This window comes from Tetranychus urticae, chromosome 2 (genome assembly GCF_039701765.1).
Source record: "Tetranychus urticae isolate SD_2017Ah chromosome 2, NJAU_TeUrti_SD_1.0, whole genome shotgun sequence".
Classification (NCBI taxonomy): domain Eukaryota; kingdom Metazoa; phylum Arthropoda; class Arachnida; order Trombidiformes; family Tetranychidae; genus Tetranychus; species Tetranychus urticae.
This window is the reverse complement of record NC_142959.1, coordinates 26549545-26567721: the sequence shown is the minus strand read 5'-3', so window position 1 is coordinate 26567721 and position 18177 is coordinate 26549545. Positions and strand designations below refer to the sequence as shown.

At 32.8% G+C, this 18177-nt stretch overlaps 3 protein-coding genes and 1 long non-coding RNA gene across 4 annotated transcripts; 2 read left to right on the top strand and 2 right to left on the bottom strand.

Moving 5' to 3' along the window:
• Positions 1-543: 543 nt before the first annotated feature.
• LOC107360467 (something about silencing protein 10) lies at positions 544-2045 on the bottom strand. Its single transcript, XM_015927130.3, has one exon. The coding sequence runs from the start codon at positions 1905-1907 to the stop codon at positions 603-605; it is 1305 nt and encodes a 434-aa protein (XP_015782616.2). The 5' UTR covers positions 1908-2045; the 3' UTR covers positions 544-602.
• A 70-nt stretch (positions 2046-2115) lies between these two features.
• On the top strand, positions 2116-3407 carry LOC107360468 (DNA topoisomerase 2-binding protein 1). The gene is made up of 2 exons (XM_015927131.3): positions 2116-2567; positions 2660-3407. Exons 1-2 carry the CDS (start codon positions 2199-2201, stop codon positions 3281-3283), a joined length of 993 nt encoding a protein of 330 aa, XP_015782617.2. The 5' UTR covers positions 2116-2198; the 3' UTR covers positions 3284-3407.
• Positions 3408-4066: 659 nt separating this feature from the next.
• Positions 4067-5283, top strand: LOC112538657 (uncharacterized). Its single transcript, XR_003081923.2, has 3 exons — positions 4067-4224; positions 4606-4729; positions 4964-5283. It is a non-coding gene; the product is annotated as an uncharacterized LOC112538657 (long non-coding RNA).
• Positions 5284-6097: 814 nt separating this feature from the next.
• Positions 6098-16573, bottom strand: Plc21C (Phospholipase C at 21C). The gene is made up of 8 exons (XM_015927128.3): positions 16144-16573; positions 15328-15935; positions 14567-14760; positions 12586-13713; positions 12270-12354; positions 11348-11472; positions 9058-9212; positions 6098-8766 (listed from the first exon to the last, which is right to left on the bottom strand). The coding sequence occupies exons 1-8, from the start codon at positions 16240-16242 to the stop codon at positions 7084-7086; spliced, it is 4077 nt and encodes a 1358-aa protein (XP_015782614.2). The 5' UTR covers positions 16243-16573; the 3' UTR covers positions 6098-7083.
• Between the last annotated feature and the right edge of the window lie 1604 nt (positions 16574-18177).

The window sequence follows — 18177 nt, the reverse complement described above, 5'->3', positions numbered from 1 at the left end:
TTTGGGATCATTTTTATAATGATGAATTTCATCGGAACGGATCAACATATGACCAAATTAGTAACAACCAATCATGCCAAGATTCAATTTGGATTTGGTTTTTGTTAAAGTAGCAACAGAGAAAACAAAAACTGTTGATCATCAAATCTCGTCAAACTGTCAATTTCAGACCTTTGCTTTCTCCTTTTTCCAAGAGGTTGATTAAACTTGTTCCTGGTTGATTAAGATTCAGGATGAAAAGGAAATAAACAGACAAGATAAAAGACCATTTATGATTTAACTTTAGCCTTTAGATTAGTCAAAGTAAACAAGACACATTAAGAGGTCAATTCATTGAAATAACTGCTCCCTTCCTGAGAAAACTTTTAAGACTCATTTGACTGATAGATTTTGATACAAGGTTTTATTTGGCTTAATTGTTCAAATTAATTATTCAGTTTTTATGGAGGTTTGGTTAATTTTTGTACAAAAAATTCATTTTTCCGTTAACATTGTCTGTTATAAATTTCTGAGTTGATTAATTTCGCGAAAAATGATAATCTGTTTAAATTGCAAAATAATTCATTGCATTGAAAAAAGTCTATTATTATATACAATGGGTTCTATTTAAATTTGATACTTTTAACAGTCGTACTTCTAATTCCAGATATTTCACCAGCATATTTTTTGATTTCTTTTCTAGGTTCTCTGACTTGTCCTTTCCTACGCGCTTTAGCTTTCTTGAACTTTCTTCGATGAGCAACTCTCGGGTTACGCTGGTCTTTTCTCTTTTTAGGAGTAAGTCCTTTATTTTTGGCGATTTGGTAGTTGATTGGTCTTCTAACTCCCGACTCATCCATTTTATCATCTTCTTCGTCATTGGCATCGAGCTTAACATTGATTTCATCTTCGTCTTCGTCCTCTTCTTCTTCCTCGTCCTCGTCTTCTTCCTCTTCATCCAGGTCCTCATCGAATTGGTCTTCTTCACTTTCTACTTGTTCTCTAAGATCACCATATTCAACAAGTTCAATATCTTGTTCATCTTGTGGATTGGAATTGACAGTTTCATCTTTGTCTTGCTCTGCATCTTCATTTTCATTGTCTTGCTCGACTTGATTAGTTCTGTCATCATCATAATCTCTGAGGTCCATTTCTTCATCTTCAGGTTCTTCATTCATTATAATTTTACTTTTGGTAGCGATCTTTGCCAAGAATCCTTTAACCATAGCTTTAAACTGTTTTTTGTTCTCGATTTTCTCAACATTAAGAATGGTTTTCTTTAGTTTGACTAAATTGGAAGCACAAGGATGGTTCACTGTCGATTTTCCCTTGGATTTGAGAAGAAGATAAAAACTTATGTTCATACAATAACAATTCAAAAGGTTGAATTTAGTCTTGAATAACCTAAAAGGTAAACTTAATTTATAAGCTTCGATATTATCCACATTGGAGTAGTTTAGCACCTTTTTGTGCTTCTCCATTTCAGCCAAACTTTTTTTGAAATCCTCGACCAGATTTGGTAACTCAGGAGCCGTTTTCATGAGAAGTTCATTCTTTTCCTTCTTTGAAAGAGAATCGATGTCTATTTCAACTTCTTGTAAAGTTTCTCCAGCTTCCTTAATATCGGGTAACCAGTCGAGATCCAAGTCATCCTCTTGAATTTCTTTCAAAATTCTTTGTTGAATCATTTTGGCTTCCTCTTCTTCATCCTTAGCAAGATCTTCCTCTTCTTGAGTGGTCTTTCTGAAATCTTTATCCACATAATTGGTACCAAAATAGACGGACTTTTTCTTACCCCATGCTTTGGAACTTATTCCTTGATCATCACTATCGGAAGAAACTGACGCATTTGAATTTTCTTCTCCATCATCGTCCGAAGCAAAACCAGATACTGGAATTACATCGTCACTGGAACTATTGAACGCCATTTTAATATCACTAAACACAATCGATAATTAACAAATTAATAAAAATAGACTCAAACAAACATGCAGTGGTTAGTACATAGAGCTTAAGCAGCTTTAAATTGAAAACAATCCAAATAAAACCACATGTGAAATGTTCGATACTATCGATGTTATTGAAATACATTGCGATTATTGCATAGTCCAAAGAATAATGTTGTTTTTCTTGTCAACTATTCTTCACTCTTTAACAGCTTCTTTGAAGTTTATATTTTTTAGTTAATTATTTTATTTATTTATTGTTAAAAGTTCGTCATGGGGTCGGATGCTTTAACCATCATTCCTCGTTCGGATTTGGCTAGATGTTTCAGCAATTGTGTCTTGACATTCAGTCATCTAACTGATGACAAAAAAAGGGAAGATCTTCAAATCAAGGTAAAGAGAATGGGTGGTAAATTAAAAGATGGATTGACTAAAAAAGTGACCCATTTAATCACTCTTGATTGGACCACAGCTAAATCATTATATGTTCGAAAGCATAAACTGTCCAAAGTTTTAATGGAACCTAAATGGATCGATGCTGTTTACAATCAAAGCGGAAGTGAAATACTCCCAGCAACTCATCCATCTTTTCAAAGGTTCAGGCTACCTCTCTTTCAAGGTTTCACGATTTGTTTTTCAATGGTAAATTTTAACACTTCAATATTTACATGTGCATCTGACTTAATGTCAAAATATCTAATTTCTTGACTTATTGTTCATAATTTTGACTACAGGTCCCGCTTGAAAAGAGATCACTCATTAAGCAGAAGGTTGAAAGAAATGGCGGCAAATATGCAGGCGATTTTAACCCATCCGTTGTCACTCATTTAGTCGTTATGGCTCCTGAAGGGAAAAAATATGATCTATCACTGAAATATGCATCGATAAAAAAAGTGAGTTTTCACTGGTTTCTAGACTCAATACAACAAGGAGTTCCCTTAATGGAAGAGGATTACCCGCCAAAAAATTATGAATTATCCGAAAGTCTGCAGAACCAAAGTAAACGCAAATCAGGTGATATGTTTCCCAATATGGGCGATTTCGTGTCGAAGAAAGCAAAGTTAAATATATTCAACAATAAACAAAACAAGAAGGCTGACACGAGAATAAGCCTACAAAAACAGGACGCTGATGTTAGCCTCGCTGAACAAAAGGCCGACGAATTTGAAAGCATACTTAAAGATTTGGGGAATCGACAAGTTGAACGACCTAATCAAGCGTTACTTAAACCTCGACCTAATCAAAGTCAGAATGAAAAGAAACCTCAAGGAATGCTGTCCTTAACAATGACCAAATCAAGCCAATCGAGTGAAATCAGCGTCAGCTTACCCGTTCTTTGGGAAGGTTCTTCTGCTTGACTCAACTTAATGTTTGAAGGATAATACATTTACTCATTAACTCATCATATTTTATTTACTATTTTTTTTATTTAAAACATTATTTTCAGTTGTTGACTGTCTAATAAACTGGCGAAACGAAAAATTGATTACCATATTTAATTGATTAATGGAGCAAAATTATCAAATAAAAGTGATTTGATACATAATTAAAATTTTAGGAATTGAATTGGCATTGGTTTAAGTTGAGTGCACACACATACCACTGAGTTCGCAGTTGACTTTCATCCCGTGTTAATCAAACAGTTCAACATGAATAAAATTGTTTGATTACAGTAATTCACTAATTGAATGATTGCTAATACTATTATTAAAAACTGTCACACTATCGGAGTGAACAATGGAAGGGACAAGATGAAGGTGAAAAGAGAGTCAAGAAAGAGTATTAAATATCCTGTTAATTACAAGTAATGATGACCTGAAATCAAAAGTCGAGTTAAGTCATTTCATTTTTCGGGTTATCGACGTATCAATTAATCAAACATATGACCTGGAATATGTTAAATAACCTTGCATTCAACAACAACAACAACCATCAAATCGGCCAATATTTTGACAATTTTTTTGTTTACACAAGTCATCAACTCCGCCTGTTTGATCAAATTGAAGCAGATCAAAAAAACTCATCGTATATAAATCAAAAACGACTTGATTTAGTTTTCAATTTCAATCAAAAGCTCCAACAAGAGTGTTGAATTCAAACCAATCGAATCAAAACCAACGGAATCAAACAATCAACTCACAATGACTTCAAAAGTGTCTTATCTTATTTTTCTGGTTTCTTTATTTTTCCTGATTGTTACAACTTATGCTTCAAAAAAATTCTTGACTGGTCTTCTCATCGGCTCTCTATTAGGACGTCAACATGAACATGCCCCTGCTTACGTCTATTATCCTTACGTGTAAGTAACTTAATTATCTAAATTGTCCAATTATCTAAACTAAATCACTAACATAGATCTTATCCAATTCATTCTTGCTAATCTATTGAGAAACCTCTTGAAGAAATCACTAAACCTTTCAATGTAAAAATGTAATTTAGGAATAGTTTGCGAGCCTTTGTTGACTGAACAGTAAAATTGAACGCAATCAAGCAATAAAATATTTGTCTTGAAAATCGATTAATCAAATTAAGGTAAAAATCAGTCAATAGAAATGCTCTTAAAGTCTAATTGTTGTCTTAATGGTTACATATTTGATTTGTATTGAGAAAGATGTTAGTGATGTGCGACTTGAAAATGAAATGTTGATATTTTTTTGTTGACCGTCCATTGTTAACTCAGTACTCATGATTATAGACCCAGGGTTCATGAAACTTGGAATACTCATGTTAAAGGTCACATAACACCCGAACATAGTGGACTATCTTTTGGTTATATGAATTTCAAGGAATTTAAAGGACAATTGGTAAGGTTTTTCAGCCCTTTTTTCATCCACATTACAATGTATATTAACATTTCATTTTGGTCGACTCTGTCTAGTCTTCACAATTAATTCATTGGTTTCTTCGATCAGTTGATTCAGTACAAAAGAATAATTTCGATCTAAATTAACAATCGAAACTCAATGGACCATTATATTTGATTAAATTAACTCATTTTTTTCATTTTTATCTCTTACTCTTTTACCATCTCTTTACAGGCATGACCATTATGGGGGTGAACATGGTGGTTGGTGGTAATCACATTTATTAATCATTGTCTGTTGATCAATTTTTGATTAATCTTCATTTTAAACGCTCTGTGGTTACATTGAAATAATTATTGTTCCAGATTTCCGTTAATTCATTACTAACCCAATCATCCAATTGTCTGTGCCAGTTTCCCATGAACAAATGTATTCAAAGAAAAAATTATTGTGCCTAATTTATTTCACCCTGATTATGTATTATGTATCTATTAATTATTGATTAACCCTGTTGACAGAATAATGAAGATATAATAAATTCTTCATATAACTTACACTCTTTAAATGATCACTCATTCACAACGTTCAGCTTGATTGGCTCAACAATTGTATTCAACAACAAAAACGATTTGAATCACATTTTCCTCCTCATCAAATGATCAACACACAAAAATTGACTTGGAAATCAGAAATGAGCTTTGTTGACACTTGAATTAATGTTAAATTATTGTCAATTTTGTAGCAAATTGTTGAATTGGATCGATCAAAATTCAGTTTCAACAATTTGTCTCTTCACAGACTTGCCAATCGATAATATCTGTTAAATTTTCACACAACTAGATGTCTCTATTTGGTAGATTTAAAGTTTAATGCCTTTTATTCCTAATTTAATTAAATTCAGAACAAATTTGTTTGTGTATTTAAGTAACATTAACCCTGCTTCCCGAGTAATTCAGTAAACAGTTAGTCAGATACAAAAAATAGACAGAAATTTAATTGAATTTTCAACTCTATTATTGAAACAGAAATAATTTCCTTCTTTTCTGCAGTTTTTTGTATTCCCATCCTTCGTACACGACTGTTAATGTCATATCAAAGCGCTTTTGAGTGTTTTTTGCACATTTCTCGTTCTATCGAGTAAATTCCGTTTAAATATACTTTTCGCTTTGCTATTAACTGATTTAATTGACTGAATTGTACTTCTTGTTTACCAAATCATGCAGATTTTCAGAGGACAACTCGGCTGATGGGAAGTAAAATTTACCTTTTGTTACAATTTGATAGAAACACAAAAATGGATTTGAAATGGACATTTCTGGATACCCTTTGAAAACAAGTTTATTAATAATAAATGACAAAATTGTATAATTAACTAAAAACAATCAGACATTTATTTAATCAAGTTTTTTGTTTGATTTGTCACAATTTATTCGTCTCTACAAAAGGTTACATGTTTTGTTCAAAGCAATGGAATGATTATATTCTTTGCTCTTTTTTTTCTTATTAGGATCAGATTTAAAGGTATAATAGGATATATTTAACAATTACGTAGTAGTGAGCACAAAATAGTTGAAATTAGGGATTTAACACCTTTTTAATTAATGATCACAATAGTAAAGGAAGGAGAGGGAAAGAGAGCAATGATTGAAAGATTATTGGGGATTAAGAGATCAACATTATGTTTCATCTTTTGTTATCAGATGAATTGAAAGGAGCTAATTGCTTGCATCAACTTAATTGACATCTATTATTAATAGAATCATCGAAAAACGAACTAAAAAATCAACATTCTTTTTGTCATCTTTAAGGAAGAGTTAAAAGGGCGAAGGAAAACTTGGATTACAAAAAAACAAAGCTATAAATTAAATCAATTATGACTTTTTTGTGTATTCAACATCATCAAGACAATTCTTGATGTAACTGATTAGTTGGTTGATTGGTTATTTTTGTTGCTAACAAAAATTAATTGCGCATTTGAGTTGCCTTTACTTTTTCATTCATCTCGATTTTTTTTCTTGCAGTTTTGTTTTTTGTGTAAATGCTCAATGATAACAAATAGACAAGACTTTTTGACTGTATCCTTCATCATCATTATTACATGACAAAAACAATCAAGTGAATGAGTTAAAAGATTAAAAATCAGTTCATATTATGAGATAATCATTTTCCTTTGACATGATTAAATTTTATCGTACATTATGGATTGTGTCTCTGATGATGGTTGCTTGTTGCTGACGGGTTAAAGTTGCGAACACTTTTCCCTGTTTCAATGTGTGCGAATTCAATTATGTTTAAAACTGTTTCTCTTTTGTTGCGTACACGTAGTTTTATGCGTTAATTTAATGGCTTTTCATTCACTTTTTTAAAGTCCAATTTTCCATAAATAAATTTGTATTCGATCTAAACTCTTCCTGTAAAGCGTCACACTTGGCTTGATATTCATGATCAAGGTTTTCTTTTGCTTTCAACTTATCCTCTGTCAATTCCTTCTGAATTAATTTATGTCTAGTGGCCAATTCAGCTTTACGCTTTTTCAAAATACTATCAAGACGTTGCCTTTCAATAACTGCTTGATCAACAAGACGTGATTGCTGTTCCCGTCTAACTCGGTTGGCTTCATTTTTATCCTTGAACTTTTTACCAGAACTGTTTATTACTTCCTTGATCTGAGCATCAATTCGTCGCTGTAAACTGTTTACATCGCGACTGTGTAACTTTTGTAATTCTTGTTCCTGGTTGGATTGAGATGTTTGCATAGCTACTTCCAGGGCTGCATAATACTTTTCATGATACTTGTCAAGAAGATTTTTTTCAATTTGATACTGTTCCAGGATAATTTTCACCATGGATTCAGACAGAGTCCGATGTAATTCTTCCAGTTTCTCTGCTTTTTCAGAGCTTGTTTGTTGCAGGTCAACTTCACTTAAACGTTTCATCATACTTCTTGCATCCGTTGAAGGTTTTCGAGATAATTTTTTCCCTAAAACATATCGTTGTTTACTTTGTGAGCCCATTATTTTATCCTCCTTTTTCTGGGTAACATCCACTTCTTTTGCTTTCGTTTTTTCAAACTTCTTCCGTAATGATGCTAACTCTTCTTCCAGTTTACGTGTTACTTTGACAACATCTTTATGCTGTTTAAGAGCTTCAAGTGACTCGGGTTCAAAGTTTTCTGCCTCAATTTCCAACAGATAAACCATTTTCTCAGACGCTGCTTCGTCTGACAAACTACGAACTGATTGGTTTTTCCTTAATGAAATGGTATCTTGACGGATCAATGGAGGCACTGATGAAGGATGAGCTGGTGATGAGGAGACAATTTGACTTGAATGAGCTACAGAGGATGAGGTTGTAGCATTGCGACCAGGTGTGGCAGAAACGGTTCCATTCATGGATTCATGTTTAGAAGATGATGAACCAAATATCCCGGTCGATGTGCGTCTACCATCATCTGTTACATTACTCTTTCGTTCACTAGAATCACCGGTAACCACCACTTTGGCAGAAGTTGTAGCTGCATTAGTGAGTCCAGAGCCTGAACTTGGTCCTGTCCCTGAAACACCGTCAACGCTATCTTCTTCTTTCTCATCTGTCAAGGCTAACAGTTGTTTGGCTCGTTTATGAGCCATTGATTGGTAAGCTATTGGGTTAGCCAGTGCATCAGCCAATTCGGACAAACCATCAGGAACATAATCTTTAACAGTTATATGGACAAAAAGAGTAGGAAGAGTTAATGATTGGCCAGACTCATTGCGTAAGGCTATGTGACGGTAACCGGGTCTAAGTCCGACAACAGGAAGAATTCTGTGACCAATTAGTTTACCACCTTCTTCATAGGCAGAAACCCGAAGACAGGCTAAATCAGGAAGAACAATTTTCTTAAATATAAAAGGCTCATCGTCATAGATTGGATTAATTCCATTGTTAGGCACGGTTTTGGTTCTTTTTCGGCGAACCGTGTCCGCGGGTAACCCAAACATATCCACTTCTACGAAGGTTCCCGTTCTTTTATCACTAAGAAAGATACCTGAAATAATCTGAATATATCCGGAAATATTAACAGATATTACAAGATGAAGAGAAAGAAAAATAAATCATTAAAACTTGTTGCAAAACATAAACAAAACAAAGGTTAAATTTTACATAGTAAGCATTTCTTTTGACGGTAACATTAAATGGGAAATGAATCATTAAATTAATCAATGATAGGAAACAATTAATCATGTTTGGTAATGGATTTTAAATTAATTAACTTACCTATAAAAGTTAATTTCACCGTCAAAGAGAAGCTTAAATAAAGTTAACATGTTATTCCAAGAGAAACTTACCTTAACCGAAACTGTTCCCGCAATTATCCCATCAACAGTTGATTCGGTGAAAGGATCAAATTTCTTATCTAAACGATTCATGAAATCAGGTTTTAAAAGGTAACCACTTCTTCCATTATATTCAAAAATTCCTAGATTTAATTGCATCCCGAGATCTACGATTGAAAAGGGTTAAAGGTAGAGAGAGAGAATAAAATAAATAAATAAATAAAAGAATAAAATTGTAATTGTAAGATTAGAATATACAGAAATGTGATAAAATAGCAGAGAGATGATGATGAAGATGATGAAGATGAAGAGGTAAAAAAGGCAAAACCAAATTGTGAAGAGAAATGCATTTAATTAGTGTGAGAATTTAGGGAAAAGTTTCCCAGTAAATCTCAATGATTCCTATTTTATTCTGAATTTTTCCTCTTCTTCAGCTCTTTTCAACTCCCTTTCAGTTTCTCGATGTTCATGGTAAGATAATTTGGTTCCCAGCAGCAATAATCCTATTCAACCCTGCAGCATCACCCAAATGACTCCCACACTAGACAGTAACTATGACAACTGTAATCCTTTCAGTATCTAGAGACAGTTTATTTAACAAGTTGAAGATCAATTGAAGCGCATAAGATCAATAGCAAATTACAATCATTCCCAGTTTATCAATTTCATTTCATTCAAACCAGACGGAGACGGTAAAATGTGCACCATTTTCAGTGTCGTCACAATGGACATGGAAAGATATGAAAGGCTTTGGAATGGAGATTAACGTGTATAACATGTAATTTATTGTGAGATATGAAAAGGAAGAGAAACTTGAAAAAAAGGAGGAGAAAGAGAAGAGGAAAGAGAAGAGGAAAAGAGGGAGGAAAGGGGTGGATGAAGGTTAAGGAAGGAAAGAGAAAGAGAGAAGAAGACAGGAAAGGTTATTGATCGACACACGATTATTGAATAAGAAGAGATTCTTATAGGAATGGAAAGGAATCAAGTGTAGAACCATCTATTTCTTTACTTATCATTCCCTGAATTTAGAGAGAGACATTTGTTGAAAATGCAACAAATTTTTGTAAAGTGATTCAAATACATACAACTCGACAAAATGGAGAGACGAGTTCATGATAGAAGGAAGATTTAAACTGAAAAAAAATAAAAAGATTTACTCGATTCTGAATAGGGAAAGAAAGAGGAGGAATAACCTGTGAATTAACTTTATCATCACGTAACAAAATAAGATGTACACGATTGTTGAGAAATAATAGATAAACCTGTAAATTGTTTGCTATTTGTATGTGATGCATTAATAATGGACAAACATGAAATAATATACGATATTTGTATTCCTGTAAGCTGATAATTAAAAGATTTGATGCAATAAAAAAAAGTTGGATTTAGTTATCAAGATTGCTTATCATGTGTGAAATGTTTAGCAAAAAGATGCAAAATAATAATAGTTATGATTATGATGATGATGGTGCTATTACTGTTGATGAGTGAAAAATGAAAGGGTAAAGGATAAAAGTAAAGATGATGATAAATTTACAGATAAAAATGGGTTAATATGTAAAAAAATAGCGTTGAGAGCTCAGTTGGAAATGAATGTTGCTACTGATATTTGCTTAAGGACTCCTACTGAAGACTATTTAGCAATTCAGATGGGAATCTAGTTTTTGAAGTTGATTATATTACAAGCTGTTAGCCTCGACGTTTTTGATATAATAGTTATAAAGACAGAGACAGCATACAATGAAGATGCAAATGGGAGGTGAAGATGAAAAGGGAAGGCAGCAGCAGAAAAAAAATAGTAATGATGATGTTTATATGTTATTATATTGAGTCTGTACACAAGTTATGTAAGTCAATGTTGATAGAGTTTAATGAATAGAACTGAGAAATGGATGGAAAAGTGTGAGAGAACAAGAAATTATATCGAGTACTGTTAAAGAGTTATTAGTGAAGGGTCATGATAATGATCATCAGGACGATTCTCATCATAGGAATCATCTCTGGTGAAAACTGTTCATAGACGAAGGATGATGAATTGAGAAAAAAGCAAAAATGAAAAGTTGACAGGAAATGTTGGAGTAAAATTTCAAGATTCCCATTTTGCTTCATCATCATTCTCTTGCCTTTTCTTCTTCCTTTTCTTCATCTTCTTTACCATTATTATTTTGACTTTTATTTTTAAAGGATTTTTTCTTCTTCTGTTGATTTTGGGGAATTTTTTTCTCTTTTTTTCTTCCTCTGATAAAACCAAAGTTATGGTGGAAATGTTGAGCATTTTACTAAACTTTTGAAATCAACTTACCTAAAGTTTGAAAATTAAGGGCAACCATTTGACAACCAGCATTCCAAAAGACTTGAGGCATATAGTTACTTGAATCTACTCGAGTTCCTTTCGGATAGATTCGGCTTAACTGAACTTTGTTTAGGCTGCAAGGTAGATGATGAAGATGATCAGGTTGATGATGATCGTCAGGTTAATAGAAGAAAAGGAAAATAAATAAAAAGTGAAAGATAGATTTAAGATATTTGGGTATATTTTTTATCATAAAAATTACATTAGCTTGTTTTTTCGACACCAGATAACATAACCCTGTAACTTTTCAGGCAAGAAAATGAAATAAAATAATATCTCTATGAACCCAGCAGATGAAAGAGATGATCAAGAATAAGATGAAAGAAATGAAGAAAAAAGACTTGAAATAATATTATATATAAACACAAGTTTCCATTATGATGAGCAAGGTAAAAGTTATCATCAATTGCACACCTTTATTCAATTTATCAAAATGAAAATCCTTTTCGTCAGCTAATCTTTTACCAATGTTTTAGGTGAAATTAAAAAAAAAATGTTAACAATAATATTAACAGAAGTAAATACAAAATTCAATAACCATTTAGTTTTAGAGTAAATAATGCATTCTATTCCCTGAAATGATCATTATTTTTGTAATACTTTTTTTTGTCTGTTAATTGAGTTTCGCTATTTTATCAGAACTCTTCTTTACCATCTGTAGCATCTTATACATGCTCTTAATCTTGAACATGCATTTACTCAAAATTGGGTTTTTTTTATGTCGAAGGCTTTTCGCTGTGAATAATTAAAGAGACTTTGGTGGATGAATACGAGTTGAAAGATTGATAAGGTAGTTAACTGTCAACTACAAAGTGCTTAATTTTGCCAATCATTTTTTTTGGAACTTTTCAGGTGATGAATATTAACTTACTTGACGAAATCTACTGGTCTTTCTTTTAAATAGTTTGTTGCTGTTGCTTCAACGAATGAAGATATTTCATAGCTTCTATTGCGTTCTGAAAAGTAAATAGAGAAAAAAAGAAATGGTAAAAAAAAAGTTAATAGAGAGTTAATATGTTAATGATAATTAATGTTAATTAATTTAGGAAATGATTATGTAAATTGAAGCTATTTTAGTTCTACCTGATTGATTCAATGTTGTTTTTACACATTGTAATAAAATGTAAAGGAAAAGGTATAAAGACAAAAAACAACAACAGAGTTAATAAGTAAACTTAATTACTTACTTTCTGAATGTTCAAATGAAACAAAATTAACTGGTTGGATATAGTTAACGATAGCGGACATATCATCACATGCTTCAGCTTCCTTGACGACATCACCGTCTATTTGTTCACCAATTGAACCTCCAGAGGTACCTCCGCCTGCTTCACTTGGTGGACCTGCATCTTCATCGTCCAGACTAGAATCGGAATCATTATCATTCTCTATATCACAACTTGGTGGAATCCTTTTATTGTTATTGGTTACTGTCCCTTGTTGACTGGTCCCTGAGCCTGAGACTCCTCCGGTTTGACCAGTAAGGCAATCATCATAATCAGCTATTTGGGAGGAATCTTCACGTTCAAGTGTACTTGATTCATCACTGTTGTTTGGTTGAAGCGTTAAACGTCGTTCCGGTGTGGAAAGTGGAAGACCTGAAGTTATTGTGGCTAGGGTGTCACTTGAAGATACTGTTGATGTTACATCGGCTCGGGTTGTGGGTCCACTAACACTACTAAGAACATCACCGGAACTTAAAGCAACATTGGACGTGGTTGAAGTGCCTGTAGTAATATTGGAACCTCGCTTGTGTTTCCTCTTTTTCGAGTGTTTCTTCTTATTTTTAATCAATATCTTTCTCATTAATGCATTTGGAGAGGGAAGGCTAACTCCAGGTTTGAGCGGATAGTTGGGAAGGGGTTCAGTTAAAAGCGTTTCACCAAAAATTTTACGACAATATTGTGCTATTTTGGCTTGTTGACGGGTCGAACAGTGGTTTTCAAATGAAAGAATTACAGGGTAAACAGAAGTTTTAAATGCTGTCTCGGCAATGGCTTCAAGTACATCTTTACAGGGAACATCAGAAACAACGGTATAACCATGAGTTATGATGGGCTCTTCATCGGAGTTGCGTCCATTCCAACAGTCTAACTCAATACACCGGCAACCTGCTAATAAACATTGACGATATATTTCAACCGAAGATTTTCCAGTCAACTGATGACCAGTCAGATATGTATTATGAGATGAATTAATGAAATAATGGTTGAGTGGCTGATTCATATCCAGGTTATGGTCAAACTTTTCTGGCGCAACAATGGCATTGTCATCACTCATCAAATAACGAAGGAAACCATCAGCTGAAATACAGTCTAGAAGCCAATTGATATATATATGTATGAATGTGGATAAAAGAGGAAGAAGAAAAGTGGAAAATAAATGAATGAGAATAAAAACAGGATGAAAGGAATATTAAGATGATGATCGTGGTGGTGATGATGATGATGATGATGTTAAAAGCAAAGAAATAGATTAACAAGTAAACCTTGTAAGTGTATGAAAGTAAATTATTGAGTAACAAAGAGAGGCTGAATAGACTTGAAAAGATGATAATAGATGATGACTGAATCAAACGGAAAGGGGATTGTCAATCAGATTGACGAGTATAAATTGTATGTATAGCAACTATAGCTTTGGTAAAGCGTCAAAAAATGACAACAAAAACATAAACAGTGGAGAGGAGATGAAAATTGGACGACAATATTGGTTGATAAGATGTCAACCAATGGAAATAATAATTAACCATCAAAATGGGTAAACACAACTGTAAAAGAAGAGGGAAAATAACTTTAACCTGTTCAATTACATGTTATAATTTGGTATAATGTGGTTATAACACGACAAACTAAATCACAATGAGGTTCTACATGAAAGATTGAGGATAAAATATAAATATATATTGCAGTATGGCAGTCATGCTTTCCACATAAATTGTATATGTGTGTATTTTTTGCTTTACAGCAATCACAATCAACAGTTTTTTACAGGTTAAGTGAGAAACCAATGCATCTGTATAATAAATCAACAATTCTTTGAGTGGAAAAAGTGGAAAAGCTAGTAAATGATTCACTATTATCAAAGATATTTCTTGCTATTATTTGAAAAAAATGAAAGGTTTTTTTGTGTGTGTAAAAGGAAAGTAAAAAGTGAAATTTCAATGATTACCTTTCTCAATATTGGCTTTACTGGGTTCATATTGAGATATTAACTCTATTCCCTTGGCTCGATCAGCATATGGGTAAAGTATTTCATTCAATCGAGGATCTCTTTGCTCCTTATTTAAAAAATCGACGAATTGATCAACAGTCATCAACCTTGGATGATCGTTTGCGTTTTTACTTGCTTCACCGGCAGAAATACTGTAAAGTTATTTCAAGGAAAGGTGAATAAAGAGCAGAAGAAAAAAAGAAGAAAAAATAACATAAAATAAAATGATAAAAATGTGCAATTATCGTTGGAATAATGCGTTAAAATGTGTTAATTTTGTTTGCTAGGCTTTAATCTGACGATGAAAATAATCAAAAGACTATTATTTGACAGAAAGAAGAGAGAAATGGAAAGAGTGAGGATTTTTACTTTTCGCAGCCATAAACGAAATAAAATCAAAATTGAACGAAAATTTGATTTGATTTTGTGGAAAAAAGGTAAAAAGGAAAGATTAAAAGAAAAGTTGAAAAAGCGTAAAAAAGTAAAGAAAATATAAATCAGCTCTTGACTTATAATACAATCAACACACTTGAAACATATTACAAGTCAAATCAGAGAGAATGATGATGATGATGAAGTAGAAGATGGAGAGAAAAGGAGAAGAAGAAGAAGAAGGAGAAAGAAACAAATCAAAAAGTCTTGAGCTGATAAATAAATAACATAACATAAGAGAAAAAAGGTTAAGAAAAATTTCTAAGGTTATTTTTTGTACTACTTACAGTCGGTCAAAAATTTTGTCAACTTCACTTCGTACAACAAGATGTTTATAAAATTGTAAGAATGTCTCAAGAGGAAACTTATCCGGATCAAAGGAACTTGACTTGCCAGTTGGAATGTTAGTGAAATCTAATGCCTTTTCAACGCGCTTCTTGTCATCTTTGTGCTGAGCAAACAGTTTAATTAAATTTTTCACCGGGATTCGACCCTCTCGATCAACCATTAACCGAATCTTTGTATGAGCTTTTGCTAAAAGGGTAAAGGGGGATGAGTTTAGGGCCAACAGATTGTAGGCCATTTTGAGAACCGCGTCGGTCCATTCAACAGCATCTTCTCGATTTGGAGCAACAAAATTTATGAAAGAGGTATTTACAAAATCGGGTCCATAAACAACAGTGAACGTCCTCTCATCTAACGGTATCTCGGAAAGGCCAATGTTACAAGAATCACGAAGACGACCTTCTCTAGGGACTCGAGCATAACGACCAGTCCGAGTATCACGAATGGATGAAATTTCAAGGTATTCAATTTCATTGGAAACATCTTTCCAATAGAGAAAAAATCCTTTTGAATCAATGTAAAGAGTTACATGGGTTCCTATAGTTGAGTCCTACGAGGAAGAAGGAATAATAAAAGGGAAAAGTAATACAGTGTGTCCTTGATAAATGCAGCAAAATTGCTTTCTAATATTATTTCATGTTGCAATTTTCTTGAAAGCAATTAAGCAATATGAAAGTTGACGATGGACATATTGAATAACTATCGTTAAACACACAAGACACTCAACGAAATTGAAATGAAAAATAAGAGTAACTCACATCATCCCATTTGACGAATTTGCATCCTTGTTGAAGTCGCTCCGAAACCAAAATAGGTTTTAATTGAATAACATGGACACCAGCCTTACCTGAGGCCATAATACATTAACACAGATAATAACAATTGTGATGATGATCAATGGTGATGACGGAGATGAAAAGGATGAGGTTAAGGGAATGTGGTGATGGCTCCAAAGTCATCAAGAATCTAAAAACATAGCTCTTGAAGAAGGAAAGCTCACTGAGCTTAAACTCAGATCACAGTAAAGAAAAAAATCAGAGACTGAATAATCTTCTGATGAAAGTTCTTATTCTACTCATGCTAACTCAGTAGGACCCACTAGAAGAAGCAGCATCCTTTGATGCGCATTGTTACTCATTTTTTCAATGTTTACTCTTCAATCTTAGCATTTTAGCAACATTCAACTGCAGCGCAACCACAGCAAAGCAAAGCCTTTTCAAGTTGTTTCAAGTTGACCTTGTAGATGGAGGCACATGAACATGTGAAAATGTTTTCATGAAAAAGACAACAATGAGTGTTAATTCTGGTGCGATTAACTTGACAAATAATTAGCCGTGTCTTCGAATTATCGTATTACATTCAATCGATCTTTTGTTAATCCCAACCATAATCTATAGGCTTTTGTTTTGATTCAATTTGGTGTAAATTATCACTTGAATTATGCCTTCATGAATCCTCTACTCGTCTTTATCTTCTTTCTTTGCTATGTGATTAATTCTGTTTCTATAAAGAAGTGTTTACTCGATTATACCGTTGATTGATTTATTGATTGATTGATCCATCTTCATCTTTCGCTCCCACATTTCTCATCATCTGTGTTTTTATTTATTTATTGTTGTCGTCTTTATTTTTAATGAATTATCAAAGATATGGGTATCGTCCAAAAATCAATTACCACCTTGTTACTTATATCTCTTTTCTGTTGCTTCATCTTGATCAAAATGGAGAGTAAATCGGACAAAGTGACCAACTGGTTTGCTATCTTTTGGCCATTATGGGTTCTTAATTGCATTTTTTTCTTCCATGGAGCAATTAAAGTGGCTCATGCTCTCAGATATCCTTATGAAGAGTACAACAGATCTATTTTGGAAGAGAAGTCTGGTCTGTTATTTGGTATTACCCTTTTATTCATATCAGAGGTCCTTCTTTGCCTTAAATTGCAATATTTTTCAAGAATTCCTATGACAGTTGTTATGTTTCCTTTATGGGGTCTTTTTATTCTCATAATTTCTTACCTTGTAAATTATTTAAGGAAAAATCAATCTTGTAGTTAGTTACATGTAAATTATTTTGTAATAAAATCAATAAACCACCTCTGTATTATATCATATCAAACGTTTTATTCATTTGAGTGGTCTATAATGTGATCGATTCTATCATTCACTTCGGGTATTACAACTTCGGGTCACATTCACTTATTGTATAAAAAATATCTCTTTTGGTTCAGAAATAAAAGGCTATTACAAAATGACAATTGTGTGAAAACAATCAAACTTTGCGCTTTTTTTAGTTGTCATGTTGCATACATTCACATGTGAAAGCTTTACTTTTGATAATGTCTTGTTCACCTGTTGAAACTATTTAATCAGCAGTCTTTGGTTAAATTATTGAGTTGATTTACCATGAAAGATAATCAGAAAACATTCAATTACAAGAAATACTCTCGAAAGCTGCATCATGAAGATTTTAATGGAAAGTGTACAAAATTTTCGTAGATGACTTTTATTGTTAATGTCTTCATTTTGAACATTTTATTCCATCTTTGATTCAATGAAAAATCAATAACTAATTAGCTTTCTAATGACGAAATCAATAAAAATAGTTTATTATTCGTATTATACTATGTGTTACATCAATCTAACAATTTTTTGTATTTTACACCTCAATTATCAAAGCAATCGATTCTGTCATTTTCTTGATGAATCTATTTACTCTAAATAGACAGATTTTCTAGCAAAAGGGAATTAGATAAGTTATTTTTAGAAAACTTGAAAAGAAATAATAACAATCTT